This window comes from Urocampus carinirostris, chromosome 13, assembly GCF_059441175.1.
Source record: "Urocampus carinirostris isolate Australia breed hairy pipefish chromosome 13, RoL_Ucar_1.0, whole genome shotgun sequence".
NCBI classification, from domain to species: domain Eukaryota; kingdom Metazoa; phylum Chordata; class Actinopteri; order Syngnathiformes; family Syngnathidae; genus Urocampus; species Urocampus carinirostris.
In genome coordinates this window covers 25,039,048-25,057,607 of record NC_142361.1, presented here as the reverse complement: position 1 = coordinate 25,057,607, position 18,560 = coordinate 25,039,048, and the positions used below count along the sequence as shown (strand labels likewise).

The 18,560-nt window shown below is 38.5% G+C and overlaps 1 protein-coding gene across 1 annotated transcript in view; it reads right to left on the bottom strand.

Annotated features, from left to right (window-relative positions):
- lmbrd1 (LMBR1 domain containing 1) overlaps nucleotides 1-13,849 on the bottom strand; it is a 71,652-nt gene extending 57,803 nt beyond the window's left edge. The window contains exons 1-3 of the mRNA XM_088351529.1: nucleotides 13,727-13,849; nucleotides 8,200-8,376; nucleotides 6,043-6,106 (exon numbers count right to left, since the gene is read on the bottom strand). Of these exons, the coding sequence (XP_088207655.1) occupies nucleotides 6,043-6,106; nucleotides 8,200-8,376; nucleotides 13,727-13,792 (307 nt within the window). The 5' untranslated portion in view covers nucleotides 13,793-13,849. The remainder of the gene's footprint in view (nucleotides 1-6,042; nucleotides 6,107-8,199; nucleotides 8,377-13,726) is intronic.
- Nucleotides 13,850-18,560: the final 4,711 nt, after the last annotated feature.

The following is an 18,560-nucleotide window of genomic DNA, read 5'->3' as shown; positions in this document are numbered from 1 at the left end:
GGGTTAGGTTTATTGTGTTATTACTATTTTGTAACAATGTTATTATTATGTTATTATCATGTTGTACTCATTAGACATAGGGTTTAAAAAGGGTGCCAGTTAGAAATAAAACATTTCCCATAAAATCACAATGGCCCATCTCTGGTGAGCCATTTTCAGATTCAGTCCAAACGGTTAATTTCTTGGTATATTTTTATTAGTTATGGTGTCAAATATATTTACTTTTAGCGTTGTATAGCTTTGATTGATTTCTTTTTTGAAAAGCCCTTTGAGATAGAGATCTACTTTATAAGTCACAACACACTAAAACGTAAATAAATGTATTAATTGTCATTATGCACTTACTCGTATTTTTTATGTATTTTACTTTTTATTTCATCTTTTTTCACATTGGTAACCCTGATATAAATATGAAAAACATGCTAGAGTATTGCAAATGTATCTAAAATCGGCGGCAAAGGAACCTTAAGGAAAAACAACAACAGTGAATATATGGTAATAAAGCTCCACGACACAGATTCAGCCTCAAATACTAATTGCCAAACATAAATTGCATCCCTTGATGCATGACAAAATATAAATGCAAAACTTCACAGGCAGTTTGGGCAATAATTGAATTAAAAGACTAGGACGATATATCCTTAAAGACTAAACACATTGAATAATTTATGCAGTGGCTCTAAACTAAAAGAACTTCATATCTATTATTTAAGGTTGTGTTTAAACATAACCCAAAACTATATCGAGTATGTCCAGAGGACAATTGATTGCACTCCCTTGAATTGTTAATTAACATTCTGTGAAAATAGTCTTTGTAAGCAGCTTTGAAAGTTTATTGTCATATAACCGGTGCAAGGAGTTCATTGGATTGAGCCGTGGAAAGCAAGTAGACAGCTTGTCATTTCTTAACAGACGGCGTAGAACTGTGTTGCTTGGAGGCACTTTAGGCTAGCAGCTGTTGGAAAATGTGCGATAGTGTCTCTGGAATGGCTGAATTTGCTGTCACGAGAGACAGCGGACGCAAAGCCAAACACGCCAACCGATCACGGTGACGTTTCGCAGCCGCTATAGTTTTTATGTTCCGCGGCGATAAGCAGAACAGCCTGGATTAGGGCCCGGTTATCGTAATCGTGGACGAATATTCTTACGATAGATCGTGTGCTCGGGTTGTAGAGAGTTCTTTCGTGCAGCTTTACGTTTGATTGGGTATACACAAGACTGTGGAAGTATGAATTCAGGTGAACATTTAATATCACAAACTTACTATTAAAAAGGAGATACTTTAGATCAGGGTCTCAAAGTCACGGCTCGAGGGTGTTTAAAAATGGGTCACTTTGAGTTTCCATAGATTGTATATTTAGTTGTCATTTTTTGTTGCACTACACAATTCAAAGACATTAGTGGTCATTTAATACAAGCTGTGGAATACTCCCTGAGTTTCGATCTGCAGCCTCAGTGGAACTGTTTTAATCTAGGCTTTAAACACACTTCTATTCTAGAGCATGTGAATAACCTATATTTTATGTTGACAATATCTGTGAATTATCTGTTATTGCAACATCCACTGCAGCCTGGTCATCCTGGAATGGGGGTTACCTCATGTGCGGTCCCTTCTCAAAGTTTCTTCATTTTCCTTATGTTGAGGTTTTTGAGTTTTTCCTTGCCCTCATGTAGGTTTTAGATCAGAGGATGGTGCAATAATAGTCTGTGGTTTGCAATAATCTGTGGTCTGTGCAGCCCTTTGAGACTCTTTGTGATTAAGGGCTATACAAATACACATGATGTGACCTGACTTGACGTCCCTTTGATGAAAGTGCAGCCCCCACAAATTTGATAAAGATGCTTCCTCAGGTTTTTCTTTTCATCATTTGGTCGGGGGTGTGACTTATACTCCAATGAGACCTCTTTTGCAAATGATTTACATGTGATATTATTGAGTTTGATTTTTTATAAACTGTACTGTATATCACTTGGCAGCACGGCGGCGCAGTGGTTAGCGCGTGTGCAGCACAGTTCTGAGGTCATGAGATCGAACCTCCTGTGTGGAGTTTGCATGTTCTCCCCGAGCTTGCGTGGGTTTCCTCCGGGCACTCCGGTTTCCTCCCACATTCCAAAAGCATGCATGTCAGATTAATTGGCCGGTCCAAATTGTCCCTAGGTGTGAATGAGCGAGCTAATTGTCTGTCCCTGTGTGCCCTGCGACTGTCTGGCAACCAGTTGAGGGTATCCCCTGCCCACTGCCCGAAGATAGCTGGGATGGGCTCCAGCACCCCCGCAGATAATGGATGGATGTATAGCACTTCAGGAGATATTTTCACACTAACCTGAATATGATTAAAATAAATTGACTGACTCATTTACTAGGCCTGTTTTGATCATTTCAACCTTGACTGTAACGTGTAAGCAGAAGGAGGAAGCTTTTCAGTGGAGTGAAGCTCATAGTATGGTAAGCATGTTCTTTATCTGTAAAACTCTCAATATATTAAACCATTACTGTTAAAAAATAGTAGAAGGGGGACTTTTAATTTTGATAGGATTAATTTAGGATATTCATTCGAATAGGCCTTTCTGCTAAAGTTACCCAGACCACAGATCCGGACAGCATGAAATTTGAAAATCGAAACCGTCCCCTTGCGGAGTTCTTTTACGCGTTGAATTTTCACATCGCGGCCTGGACACAGAGAAGATGGCTTGAATAGTCTTGCGGTGCGAGACCATGTGACGTTATAACGATTTTCCCTTAAAACAGCTTCTGTGGTTATTCGCTTTTTTTGAAGAAAGCAATTCCTGTACGGGTTTCCCTTTTAAACGTCTAGTTACGTGGGTTTACAAATCACACCAGTGGATCTTTTTTAAATAACCCTTTGAGATGCAGTGGTGTGATTTGGGGGAAAGCTGACACTTTCTCGGTGGGTTTTAGGGGTGAACCGGTTTCTAAGTTAGGGGGGAAAATTTCACCCCCAAATTGTTTTGAAGCCAATAGAGGGCGGACAATTAAAACAGGATAGCTGTCCGTATGAATATCCTAACATGACACACATTTTAACAAGGGGCATCATTCGTCAGGATTCATACGTAGTCATCAATAATCTTATAACGATCAAAACTTCATGTTATCAGACTTTATTGTAATCCACTGCAGATTTCTGGTCTCTGTGGGGAGACCTGGGTATGTCATTCCACCAATCCCAAAGGCTTGAGATGTTTGAACTAGGGTGGAATGCGAAAGTTCAGTTTGTGTGTGGTCAAAGAAATAAAAAAAGGGAAAACGTAGTCCTGACGAAACGAAGGCATACACCAAGTGTCGCCAATCCCGTGCCCCTGGGCACACTCACGCCCGCGGCGACATTATCACATGCCTGCAGGCCCATTCTAAAAATAGACCTAATCACGAAATATCAATGTCTAAGATGTGATTCAATTGCGATTTTTTTTTAATTGCATTTACAGTGATATAAATTAAAAACAAAAAGTATACAAAACATGGCGGAAAAATGAAGAAACCTTATATTTTTTGAAGTGAATGGGAGGAAGAATTATTTTTTATTTATGTGGCCGGTAGAAAGAACTCTCAAAAATCAACCAAAGACTATTTAGAGCCACACTTAGTGATGGGTTATTTTATTTTATTTAACATAAATTATCATTTGTACAAACAATTTGCTGTCAATAAGTTCAAAGTGTCCCCTGCCCACCGACAGCTGGGATGGGCTCCGGCACCCCCACGACCCTACTGAGGATGAGTGGTGCGGATAATGGATGAATGGTGCAGAGTTCATGAAACTGAAACTGGTGATAACGTCTTGAAAAATGTAACAAGATTTCCTGCAAAATGTTGTGAAAGTTGTCTTTTTTTCTTTTTTTCTTTTCTTTTGAGCCTATGTAATTAAAACAATTGGAAAGGAAAATGATTAATAAAATATTGCACGTTGAAGTGTTTCTTTTTTCTGTCTTGTTGAATTATTCTGAATAATTATTAATCATTAAAAATCAGTTCTCACATAAAATATTAGTAAGATTGAAAATAAAATTAATTCATTATTTCCAATAAATATCATGTTTCGTAAATGTGTTATCAAGGTGCCCTTTGTGTTACTCTGTGCCCTTGAAGTTGCTCTCGGACTCAAAAAAGTTGGAAACCCCTGTCGTACAAAGTCCGATAATCCAGTGGAAACGAAAAGAAGAAGTCTTTGGAAAGAAGAGGGGGAAAGGTCTATCACGTCCGTGGCCAAAAAAAAAAAAAAACATTAAAAAGAAAGGAATAGCATTTGTTGTGCTGGGCTTATTTGCCCTACACATGTATGTTTTTGTTGTTGGATTTTATAAAATAAATGTCCCCCAAAATTGCGACTTATATGCTAAATTTTACCTAAACATGCTTTTTCCTTCTCAATTATGTATTGTATGGCCAGTGGGACTCATACTCCAAAGAGACTTTTAGTCCGGAACATACTGTAGTTTGCCAGGGCTCAAAATAGGGATGGATTCACTTGCAAATCCAGCCAAAATTATAGTGTGTGCAGGTTAAAAAAACAATTAGATTGTACAAGGTGAGTTCCATCTGCAGTGTTTCAAAGGCGGCATTTGAAAGTCAGTGTACTTAGTTGAATGCTGCCTTTGAATCATATAATTTACAGAATGATTGGCAAGGTACTTTCTGGTGTGGCCCAAGGTTTACATCACATCTCAGTTCATGATTTTCAACGAATTAGCTGGTTTGATTAAAAAAAACCTTGATATTTTTGTAATGTAATTTCAGGATAATTCATGGGAATTGAAACGTAATGAGACTTGGTGATGAGAACAGCTTCATATTTTTAACTTTGGTTAACTCTAGCTTGTGTTGACAATTTGAAGGTTAATTGAGCAATAAAAGAAAAAAGGTGACAACCCTAGTTTAACTATGCCTGCATTTGAACTATCACTCTGCCTGCAGTTGAACCATAACTCTCCCTGCATGTCTTGTGACATTAGGGTCTTGTGACGTTACGGTCTTGTGACACATTAATTCTGTTAAATGAGTCAGTCAATGTATAAAATCATATTCATCACGCACCCTGCATGACTTGGGACACGTCAAAGTGGCACCAAAATGCAATGTTTCCTATACTATTGAAAGTCTGGCAGGTGCCTGGGTGTTATTGGTGCTCGTCAGTCTCTCAAACTTGTATTATTAAAAAAATGTAATCGTATTTTTCATTTATACAAATATGAAGTTAATCAAATAAATCTAAAAATATTTCATCATATAACAGATCGCAAACGCCATGGTCTGCTTGCTTGCACCCTTTTTTGTCGTGTCACTCTTTTTTGGTTAATTCTTTGATAGGTTAATTAGCGTTTTTTTGTTTACTGCGTAAGAGGGGGGGGGGTCAATGGCAGAAGCACATTGAGCAGAGGAACAGTTCAAGAAAGATTGCAATACAGAGGACAAAAAAAAATAGTCAGAGCAGGAAAGTGATCCTTATTTGGACTGATTTTCATTATATAAATGGCTTTAAAACATTATGCATTGCCTATCGCTGACAGAAGAATCAAAATCTGTCAAAGCTCAGCAATTTGTGTTCCTCAATGCCAATATTCAGTCGAGAGTAATGATGTTTTTGTTTTACTTATTTTTATTATAGCTATGTTTGTGTTTCAGGAATTCTGTGTTGCTTGACTTTAAAGATGCTTAATATAAAAATGTTTAAATCATTTAAAAGTTAACTGCAGATTGAAAAAAACAAATCTAGTATCATATAGTAGTATAATACATTTTGTATTCAATTATTTCACGCATAATGTTACATTATTATTGCTAGTGTATCGGTTCAGGCAACAACAAAAAATTCACAGTCAAGACGTTATAAAGACTTATTATGTATCAGTAAATGACAGGTCGCAGCTGTTATAATCCCTTCAACGAATAGTTAGTCTCAAATCACAAGGGAAAAACACCATGAGAGAGATAGGCTCCAGAAGTGAAATTCCCAAAAAATGACAACACTTTATTCCCAAACGTAATCAACTACATTGGATGGAGATGAGAATAGTACTCACCATAATATCCATACAAGACAGTATCTTCAATCTGGGCTCTTGTCACATTATTTAGAGCCCATTCCTAGAAGAAGAATTGAGCACAGTGAACATTGGATTTAATATTAAAAGCAAGAAAATATATTTAAAGCTATATTAAAAAAAAAAAAAAAAAAGCAAGCACAGCCTTTTGAAACCTCGGTTTCTTCCACTAATGGTAGCAATAAGTCATTCGCCCACGAAGCATCTTGGTCAGCATTGCATGAGCTGATGTGAAGCCTTACTGGGCGGAGCTGGGTGATGAGGAAGTGCGCGCAATAATTCAAACCACTTTTCAATTTTTGTTTTTTTCCTTTTATCATGCTTTCTTTTAAACAAAGTGCAGAAACTGGCCAACAGTATTATCCCTGTTCTTTCCTCTCATCAGTATTTCCTACCTTCAATCCTTTCTTCCTGCCTTCCTTGATCCCTCCTTAGAATGTCCTTCCATCAAACGGTCCTTCCAACTTTTCATCTTCATTGAACCCTTCATTCCTTCGACCCCTTGACCTTTCCTTCCTTCTATCTTTCCCTAAATCCTTCTTTTTTTGGTATTTCCTTATACAGGGTTCCTACAGCTTAAAGTGAGTAAAATTCAAGACCTTTTAAGACTTTTGAAATCAAATTTTGGACCAAGGCGACAAAAAACACAATTGAAAAAAAAAAAAAATACCAGAAGAATCAAAGGCAATTTTAAACATATGTTTCTGATTTTTTTATATAACATTTTGGTCCAGTTGAAAAATTTTCATCGGAAATACATGGAACAGCATTAGCTCAGGAGGTAGAGTGCTCGTCTTGGGATCAAGAGGTCGCAGGTACGATTCCTGGCTATATGTCGAAGTGTCCTAGGGCAAGACACTGAACCCCTAATTCCCCCAATAAGCAGGTAGGCGCCTTGCGTAGCTGGCGCTGCAACCGGTTAGTTAGTGTGTAAAAGGGAAAAGTGTGAAGCTCATTGTAAAGTGCTTTGGGAGGTCTTCATTGACTTGAAAAGCGCTATATAAATGCATTTACATTTACATTTGAACGTTTTGAAAGTTTTAGACATGAAAACAATAAATAAAGAGGATGTTGGCAGATAACTACTAATTTCAAAGAGCTCTTCTCCTACATTCATGTATTATTTATCGCAATCTATTGATGTGTGAGTGTGTGTGAATGGGTAAAGTGTGAAGTGTAGTGTAAAGCGCTCTGGAAGTTTTCAGTGACTGATTAAAAGAGCTATAAAAATTTACCATAATGCATGAAAAATGTTTTTTTAATAAATATCTTTAGTTCAAAAAATATAATTCTTAATGCAATCACATTTTTAAGAATTTAGAAAATTGGATTGAAGACATTTAAAGGCCAATTAAGGCCCTATTTTTATAATAAAGATATTTAATGCCTTTTAAGACTTTTGAAGGATCTGAGGGAACCCTGTTATAGACCATTGATAAGTTCTCCTTGATCTTCTTTCTTCGACCCTCCCCAGCTGGCTGCCTTCCTTTCTTCCTTCTTTCAATCCTTCCTTTGGTCATTCCTTAGACCCTTCCTTCCTTCCAACATTCCTTTCTTTGATCCTCCCTTCCTTCGATCCTTAGTTCCTTCCTTCCGTCTTTACTTCAATACTCCCTTTGATACTTCTTTTGATATATCCTTCCTTCATTCGATCTCTTCTTTTAATTCAAGCTTTCCTTCTTTCCTTTGATCCTTCATTATTGATTTTCTTTTTTGGCCAAGTATTTATACTTTATTGAATCAATTTTAAAAAAATCACAAATATCCTATTCCAATAGAAAATCTTTTTTGAATAACTATCATTAAAATTAGTGTTTCGTTATAAAACACAGATATTGTAATGCTATTTTTGCAGTTACAGTAAATCTGCATAACAATATGACTTTCTACTAAAACAACAAATGACCCGATAAAAAGGGAAAAAATAAGTTATCCTTACATAGACTTTCCCCAAATGCATACCGGTGTAACAGAATTCATGAGCCAAGAAACGTTTTAAGCTTTAAGACCAGACAAACAATTTATAATCACTTCATTCTGAAAGAAGATTGCTATTTGTAAAGTGCCCAAAGAAACCCAATTTCTTAGATTGAATTTAGTGAGGCTATTAGCTTGAACAGATCGCAGGCAACTAACCTTATAGGTGCCATTTGGGTACTTCATGAAGGAGACGAGGAATATATCCACAGGAAGAAGTGCTGAAGTTATCAGCGCCACAGCCAGAGCGCATATTGCTGTGATGGTTGAAACCACTTCACTCTCCTGCCGACTTTGGAATTTGCGGATGTAGACCCAACTGAAAGCAAGGATGACCTTGACAAAAATGGAAAATAAACATTAATACATATGACTGGAGTTGTTAGATACAACTTTTTTTCTCAGCCTGATGTAACACTCAACTATTGAGTAGTCATTGATTCTGATAGCAGGTACCAAACACTACCACAGTATATAAATTTGCTTTACCCCTGAAAAAAGGTTTACATTTTGAAAGAATTAACTTTAAAGGTGGGTTGCTTCATTCGAAGTGTCCTTAAAAAGTTGAAGTTAGAGCATTTTTAGGGCTGCAACTAACGGTTATTTTAAAAATTGTGAATCTGTCGATCGTTCTTTGGATTAATCGATAAATCTGATTTTTTTAAAAGCATACTTCTCTATTCGAATATTAGATATTTGAACAGATAGAAACATTGTGCAAAAACAACAGAGCATTCTATAATATATAAAACAATAAAAAAATCAAGTGTTTGTCAAATAACCTCACAATAAACAAAAATATATACAAACTTATGTTGTACACCTGCAAATGTGTAAGATACTCTTTTCCTACCAACTTATCCAAAAAACATATTACATTTAGACTTATCATAAAAAACACAAACGAAGAAAGGACAGTAAATTACATTTTATGTGCGACAGAGTTTTTATCTGCCATAAAAGACGTAAACCCATCTTTCGCACGTTTTCAAATACAGTCCAAATGCAAACCCAAACTCCTAAGAAGATGGAAAAAACAAGAGTTTTTTCGAGTGTGTCTAAGAAATGCACGATGAATAACCTGACTAAGGCTGCGATCATGACAGCACCTTTAAATCCCAACACACTTCCCTTTGGTACTGTATTTATTAATGGTCTTAGTTCTAAAATACAAAGGTCTCAAACTCAATTTACTTGAGGGCTGCCAGATATAAGATTTGGGTTAAGTTGGTTCCACCAGAAAAGCTCTGACAAAAGCATTCCTGTGTTCTCAAATATCAATCCATTATCTGCACCACTTATCCTCAGTAGGGTCGCGGGGGTGCCGAAGCCCATCCCAGCTGTCGTTGGGCAGTGGGCAGCGGACATCCCGAACTGGTTGCCAGCCAGTCGCAGGGCACACAGAGACATACAACCATCCACTCACTCATTCACACCTAGGGACAATTTGAACTGGCCAATTAACCTGACATGCATGTTTTTGGGATGAGGGAGGAAACCAGAGTGCCCGGAGGAAACCCACACAAGCACGGGGAGAACATGCAAACTCCACACAGGAAGGTTAGACCTCATGACCTCAGACCTGTGCCGCACACGTGCTAACCACTGCTACAGTGCTGCCCTTCTCAAATATCGTTTTTAAAATATTCTACGCAAATTAGAAAAGAAAAAAAATAATAATTTTATATATATATATATATATATATATATTATATATGATTAGTCTTAATAAATGAATCGATAAGTCGTGTGAGCTGCACTTACATAAAACGTTTATATTAAGACAGAAACGTTCAAACAATAATCCCTTCGGCTGCAATTGGCCCCTAGGCTGTGAGTTTGAGACCCCTGCCCTATGTTTTAGTCCTGTTTTGTCAAAATGCCACCACAGGGGTTCATTTTTTTACGGGACAGGTAACATCTAACTTACGCCATGCTCAACTACACCCAATTCTTGACAAGGGAAGCAGATGCTACTTTAAAAAAAAAAAAAAATCTTGCACGGCAGCACGTAGCAGCCCGGCACCGTGTAAGACAATCTTGGCAAACAGCGAGCACAGCAATCTACCACTAATTCAGTTACTCGATCCCAGCAGATGAAGCCATTGTATTTAAGTAATGGCTGGCGAGATGGGAACCAATTCTCAGATGTTCACGGTATTATATATATATATGTATATATATATATATATATATTTAGAGTTAAGACATTGAACTATATCAGCAAATTAGGTCACCGTGCCTGCAAAAAAGTGTGACTAAACCCATTTGCTGGTTTTACCTGTGCAATATTAACCCTTAGAATAATGTTCAATGTTTAGCATTTAATTATTAGTTGCATTTGCTGCCATTATTTTCTCAGTAGCTCAGCCAACGTGGAAGTGCTTCAACAAATCTGCAACAAAACCGCATATGAAAGAAAAAATGCCGAATGACAAGGTCGAATTCAAAGCATGCAAGCCGTAGGAAGCGGGGACACTTCTAACGGTAGTCCCTTCAGATAAAGGCCTGCCACTCATAAGGAGGATTAATTAAAAGACAAGCCGCCTGAAGCCCTTCTGCTGTTTTTTTCCTATCTAGGTGACGATGCTAGCTTTGCATCGAAATCAGATCAATCTGCGGTGTTGTTAAAATACTGGACAGTTTGTGGTATTAAAGGAAATGTAGATAATTCAACGGAAGTCAGATGTTTCTCGCTAATAGTGACGGATAATTATACACTTAAGCCTGCTGAGCTTCTTAAACAGCATTCACTCTCTCTAGCACTACTGTATTGAACAGTCTAACAGCACCTACACAATGTATATACCGTATATGTAGATAAAAAAGAAACTAGATGTTTTATACCAAATGTCTCAAGACTGTGACCAATTTCCCAGCAAATGTGGTCAACTTGACAGTGTAAAATAGAAAAGTCACATAATGCGAGTAAAACGTGAAAATCTACTGGATTGTGTAATCCAGCTCAGTATTTTAAGAGTTGAAGTTGATCAACTCACAGCTGGTTTTTAGGACGTGTCTATGAAATTTAACAAGCACTTATGTGTTATTAAGGCAAAAGCTAAAATTAGTTTTTTAATTTGCTGGCTATGAATGAAAAGTTTGGGTTGAAAGTAATTTAAAATCAATTGTCATCTGAACTTTTTGCATATACATGGCTCTTTTCATGAGAAAATATAGCTCTAAGACAAAAAATGACTTGTGCAATTTTTATTATATGACTTCATGCTGAGTCAATTGTGATTCAAGAGAAGCTAATACATTACTGATGTGCAAAGGGTTCAGTCCAGTATATATAGAACACATTTCTAACTAAATTTTACAGTAAGGGTAAATAATCCTTGGAAGTTCATTAAATAGTTTAGGACACCTTGTGATGAAAGCTCACAAACAAACTTTAACCGGAAACAAACATTTTACCCAGAAGCTCCAGTGAAGAACCTAGAGCAATTTGACTGGTTGAGTGGTGGAAATGGGCGGAGCCATACACAAAACGTTTACAAATTCTCTACGAACGAAAACTTTCTCCTTTGCCCAGCGCCGTCTGCACTGAAGATAAATATGTAGGTATCCTCGTTTTCAGTATTTTATGACATTTTTCTACAAAAGAACTTTGCTTGCACCTTGTTTTGAAATCATTATTTAGGACAAAATGACAGACAAAAGGAGCTTCAACACTCTTAAGTAACTGCGGGACAGAGTTGAATTTTAAGTCATATATTTACATTGATATGGGACACAGGCTCTGACATTATTATCATTTCATAGATTTAATGAAACCATAGAATATCACACAATGAAATCAAATATGCTGAAAAATTAGCTTTAATCTGGAAAGCGGGTTTGGGGATTTTGTTAAATTATGTCTTGAAATATATGATATGGCACTCTATATCTATATTTTTGCTGTCATGTCTCTGTAGAGTGAAGCCTGAAACCTGCAACTAACATTAAAACACACACACACACAAAGATATATCCAACATCAGATCTTTAACAGTTGGATGGATCCAATCACCTCGGTCTTTCTCTATACCCCCTTCCGGAGGAAAACAAAGCCTTCTGGGGGACGCAACAAGTCTCTTAAATAAGGACTAACAAGCTCAGAGACAGTTTTTTCCCCCCCAGGGCCCTCACACCCCTAAATGAGACTGTAAAAATATATATTTCTATTGAGAAATATATGTGTATGTTATTTATTTACTTTTCTAACTTTCCAAAGGTCACTGTTAACATCGGTGCACTACATTCTGATGCACTTACAACCTAAGCCAGCCTACAAGTACATCTTTGAAAGTATCTCATCTCATTAGCCGTACCGCTTATCCTCATTAGGGTCGCGGGGGGGCTGGAGCCCATCCCAGCCATCTCCGGGCAGTGGGCAGGGGACACCCTGAACTGGTTGCCAGCCAATCGCAGGGCACACGGGGACAGACAACTCACTTGCTCATTCTCACCTAGGGACAATTTGGACCGGCAAATTCACCTGAAGTGCATGTTTTTGGAATGTGGGAGGAAACCGGAGTGCCCGGAGAAAACCCACGCAAGCACAGGGAGAACATACAAACTCCACACAGGAAGTCTGGAGCTGGAGGTTCCCATGACATGAACTGTGCTGCACAAGCGCTAACCACTGCACAAGCGCTAACCACTGCGCCACCGTGCTGCCCTCTCTCTGAAAGTATTGACTATCTTTTTTTTTTTAAGCTTATCCTTTTGGTTATTTTTGTTTTATTTTTAAAATTATGTTTATTCTCGAGTGCCACGTCTAATCTCGTTGTAAACAATATTCACTTCTAGTTATCAGTAACAGTAAATACCTATCGTATTGTAATACATTGTTTTGGTTCACGGTTTAAGCATATTTTTCTAGCTTAATACTCCCAATAGGGATGAATCTTAACATTCAGGACTGTCTTTATACATCCTGCCTTCCTATACGTATACAAATAAAATGAAAAAAAAATGGAAAAATTATCCAAATATTTGCATTGGGCAAGGTGTCAAGATAAATTTAGTTCAAAATATCGAGGTGAAAATGTTTTATTTGCGGTTTTATTTAGTAAAATAAGGCAGGGCTCTTGATATTTTAATCAAAATTTTTTAAAAATGACCTAAATTGATTTGGGGATATTCTTCTCACTCATCCAAAGACTCCTGAGAAGCAAACCCTCTTAAGTGCTGTTATTTTTATGAAAATGTAATATTATGTTTCATGTTTTAATGTTAGTATACATAAAATACACGTTAATTTACGTACTATGATATACCAAACCCCCTGCAACTGGCTGGCAACCAGTTCACGGTGTCCCCTTTCCGGAGACGCCTGGGATGGGCTCCAGCACCCCCGCGACCCTAGTGAGGATAAGCGGTGCAGATAATGGACACATCCTTCGACACAATATTTGGACATAAAATCGTAATATTCAACCCTATAGTTATACTGTTTAAACTAACCGCCAACTATCAAAAATGTGTTTTAATTCATATAATTCCACCTTTAAAAAAAAACGTTACAATGCTAAGTTAGCTAAATCAAGCACCACACGCACTGTTATAAAACGGAAGCCATGTTGACCCGAAAACACATTAAAGAAGCGATTCCAGCAGTGACAAGTACATTTAAATTAATCATTATTAAACGCTACAAATTTTGGTGAAACGAAAAAAAAGCAAAATAACTTACCAAAAGTATAAAAGTGAAAATGGACCAACCGAGTGCAGACTCGGTTAGAAAAGACTCAGCAGCCATCTTCACTTCCTTCAATAACAAAACCACGTGATCTGCATGACGTTGACGCAAACATGACGTCACTGTATGGCATTTCACTATAACGTTGCATTATTCTAGTACTGAAACAAAAAAAAAATACATAAGATTCACAAAAAAATATTTAGCAGGAGCATGAAATCTCTAGTTGTATAATTCTTATTAAGACCATAAAACCCACACGTTTGATCAAATCAATAATACTAATACATCCATAGAAATGTAATTAGTACTCGTGAGCAAAGCTAGGGTGGTAAACAAGATCACAACAACTTATGCCAGGTTAACAATTTTTCACAAGCATTCAGGTAGGTCACTTTAGAGATGAAATAGCAACAATATTACTCACGCAGTACTTTTGGTTGTGCTGACTCAGCAGTTTTCCAGACATTCGCCTCTTCCAGGACAGAACAGGTACCAATTTAAACTTGTTGACAGAAAGTTTGACCTATATGTAGAAAAAAATGCCCCAAAAAGTCGACTCAGCACTTTTGGTTTTGCTGACTCAGCAAAGACAATGTTTACAGGAAGTCAAGTAGGTTACCCCAGATGTGAAAACTGCACAAAGAAAACTGACTGCATTTTTTGTTTTGCTTACTCAGTATTTTACCCAGAAAGACATCTCCTCGCTCAGGCCATAAAAAGTTTGGCCATGATCACAATATTTTACACGCAATCAGGTAAGACACTCTAGAGCAGGGGTCGGGAACCTTTTTGGCTCAAAGAGCCATAAAAGCAAAAAATATTAATTTTATTTTGGGAAAGAGCCACACCATATATTATGAGACAAATTTACTAAATTGCTAAACCCGCGCCCCAGACAAAAGCTTAGTCTTCAGCACATTTATTTTTGATGATTTGATAAAAATTATGAAAAGAGAATAATGCCAGAGCCCCTGTCCCAAAATCAACAAACATACCACTTTAAACTTGTCTCTTTCTTGCAATTACTCAAGATCGGTTAAACTCCTTTTGACCCTTTTTTTTCATACATATTGGTTTTAAAACCAGATGCAAGCAGTTATTGTGTAAAAACGTCACAACGTTCTGCAAATAGGGAGCCTGATGAGCTCACTTTTGGCGCAGACGGCGTAGGGCGAGAGATGGGAGGGAGTGCTTGCACTTTTTGCATAGCTCCACCCATCCCTCCCACTCACCCAATCAAATGACTAAGTTCTCTTCCGGTGTTTTGGCGTATTTACAGTTTTGTGGATTCATCATAAGGTATCTGAACACTGAACACAGATTATATAGTGAACTTTTATATAAAGGATTCTTTAGCGTTGTACAGCCAAAACGAGTTTTTTTTCCCCCCTTTTTTGTGTGACACCTTAACTGTAAATTGTAGTGAAAAACGTGCCCTATATATACACTGCGATGTAGTGTCTTGATGTCTAGTATTGGTTTGGCTTTGCGTGTACCTGAATAAGATAGACAACTCAAGTTTTGAACAATAATGGAGAAATTTTGCATGCAATCAAATTTGTCTCTGAGCCACAGATACTCATAGAAAGAGCCATAAATAGGTTCCCGACCCCTGCTCTAGAGGTAAATGACTCAAAAAGGGAAATGCCACTCAAAAATAGTTTTGTGTGTCAACACGAGTAATGCTCTAATGGTGCACATCCCTCTCATCTCATCTCATTAGCCGTACCGCTTATCCTCAGTAGGGTCGCAGGGGGCTGGAGCCCATCCCAGCAATCATCGGGCAGTGGGCAGGGGACACCCTGAACTGGTTGCCAGCCAATCGCAGGGCACACAGGGACAGACAACTCACTCGCTCATTCACACCTAGGGACAATTTGGACCGGCCAATTCACCTGAAATGCATGTCTTTGGAATGTGGGAGGAAACCGGAGTGCCCGGAGGAAACCCACGCAAGCACGGGAAGAACATACAAACTCCGCACAGAAAGTCTGGAGCTGGATTTGAACCCACGACAGGTTCCCATGACATGAACTGTGCCGCACAAGCGCTAACCACTGCGTCGCCGTGCTGCCCTGGTGCACATCCACTCTAGGTAAATACATATACGCATAAAGAAATATATTCTGACTTGTTATACAAAAAATACACATTGACATATGCCTCCTCTCTCAGATATTTTGAAAACAACATCCTAGCAAGCTCTAAAAATGTCTTATCATTCGGAAAGCATATTCACATGTTTCCTCTTCGGAGAGAACTTTGTACTCTGATAAGATCCCACCAGCTTTAAATTCATCCAATCCATTATGAAAGTAACACTTTGTCATTGCCCCACTGCTCCAATCTGTGTAGCCCCTGCAATATACTAGGGTATAAATAATCATGGTTTGTGTGTTCTTGTTGGGGAGTCAATTTAAGGCCAGCTGGAAAGCCGGGGTTCGGTTACACTAGCAAATACAGTACCGTATCAGGTAACACGCTTGGCACGTTATTAACATCTTGTTTAAATGGCACCCCCTACTCCATCTCTCAGGGGAAGTGTAATTTCCTTCGCATGTCCTACCCTCATTGAGGTTAGCTTGATAAATTGTGTTTGATGCTTGTCGAAATGCGCAGTGCGGACAAAGGCCGCCCATGTCTTTTCATGAAGGACACAAAGCTATCTGCAAAAAACAGTGAATAAGATAGATAGGTGGGTGAGTACATAGGTGGGTGGGTAAGTAGGTATGTAGGTAGGTAGGTAGATGGGTAGAAAGGTAGGTAGATAGGTACGTAGGTAGGTAGGTAGGTAGGTAGGTAGGTAGGTAGGTAGGTAGGTAGATATGTAGGTGGGTGGCTAGGTAGGTAGATGGGTGGCTAGGTAGATATATAGGTGTGTGGACAGAAAAGGTAGGTGGGTAGGTAGGTAAGTAGATGAGTAGGTAGGTAGGTAGGTAGGTAGGTAGGTAGGTAGGTAGGTAGGTAGGTAGGTAGGTAGGTAGGTAGGTAGGTAGGTAGGTAAATGGGTCGGTAGGTGGCTAGGTAGATATGTAGGTGGGTGGTTTGGTAGATAGGTAGGTGAGTGGCTGAGCAGATAAGTACTTGGCTAGATAGATAGGTGGGTGGCTAGACAGGCAGGCAGGCATTCAGGCAGGCAGGCAGGCAGGCAGGCAGGCAGGCAGGCAGGCAGGCAGGCAGGCAGGCAGGCAGGCAGGCAGGCAGGCAGGCAGGCAGGCAGGCAGGCAGGCAGGCAAATAGATATACATATATGTCAACCTGTACGTTTTTGCCATACAAAGTACGTTTATTATGCATTTTAAGACGTGTACGCTTACAAGAAAATCCGTACGGAAAAACGCAAATTTGTCAATTTTGTGTACCATCCGGTATACACCTACTATCACGAAACGGCAAATCAATCAAGTCAAACGAGTTCGCCCCGGTAGCCTCTATCTCAGTGTCGAGATAGAGGCTACCGGGGCGAAAGCGAGCGGTTTGATGCTACTGTGCGTATGTGTCTGCCGCCTGGGGATTTCCCATCATGCATCATTTCGTGGTAGTTGTGTAGTGGAAGGAAGTTTGTCTCTTTTTAGAGAACCAGCTTTTTCGGCTCAACTCATTAAAGAGAGCCGGCTCTCAAACGGCTCACTTGCCTTGATGCAATATATTACGAATTATTATGTTGTATAAAGAAGTTAAGAAAAAAAGGAAGTATAAAAGGAGAAAATGGAAAAAGACAGGTTTGTGGTTATCCCTTTAATCAGTATATATTACCAACAATAATTTAATGAAGAAAATGAATTCATAATTTGAATAAGAAAATGTATTATTCTACTTAATTATATTTGCATGTATTTTTTCCTTCTACAGTGAACGTCCAAGCGACTTCATTTTTGAACTTTTTTTAATAATAAACCTCATTCATGTCGAGCAACTCAGTATCTCACAACAAAATGTTCTCATCTCATCTCATCTCATCTCATCAGCCGTACCGCTTATCCTCATTAGGGTCGCGGGGGGCTGGAGCCCATCCCAGCCATCTCCGGGCAGTGGGCAGGGGACACCCTGAACTGGTTGCCAGCCAATCGCAGGGCACACAGGGACAGACAACACATTCGCTCATTCACACCTAGGGACAATTTGGACCAGCCAATTCACCTGAAATGCATGTTTTTGGAACGCGGGAGGAAACAGGAGTGCCCGGAGGAAACCCACGCAAGCACGGGGAGAACATACAAACTCCGCACAGGAAGTCCGGAGCTGGATTTGAACCCACGACAGGTTCCCATGACATGAACTAACCACTGCGCCGCCGTGCTGCACAACAAAATGTAATTAACAATATATATGATATAATGAAACACATGCACAATATAACATGTTAAACTACATAAATAAACACGTTTGAAAAAAAAATCTGGTGTAAGATTATTTTGTATGTTGTAAGGGAAAATACGACAGTTTGTAAGGGCATGGAGCCCTGGAGCTTGACAGGTATGTAGATAGATAGATAGATAGATAGATAGATAGATAGATAGATAGATAGATAGATAGATAGATAGATAGATAGATAGATAGATAGATAGATAGATAGATAGATAGATAGATAGATAGATAGATAGATAGATAGATAGATAGATAGATAGATAGATAGATAGATAGATAGATATAGAGAGAGAGAGAGAGGGCAAAATGAAAAGTGTTTTTTTTTTCCAAATCAAATTCGAACAATTATGAACAAATGTCTTTTTAAAATATTCAGTATATTAATCAACACTGTATGCAACTTTTTCAAGAAAAGTCCATGAAGATGGATTTAAAATACATACCAGGATGGTGGCCA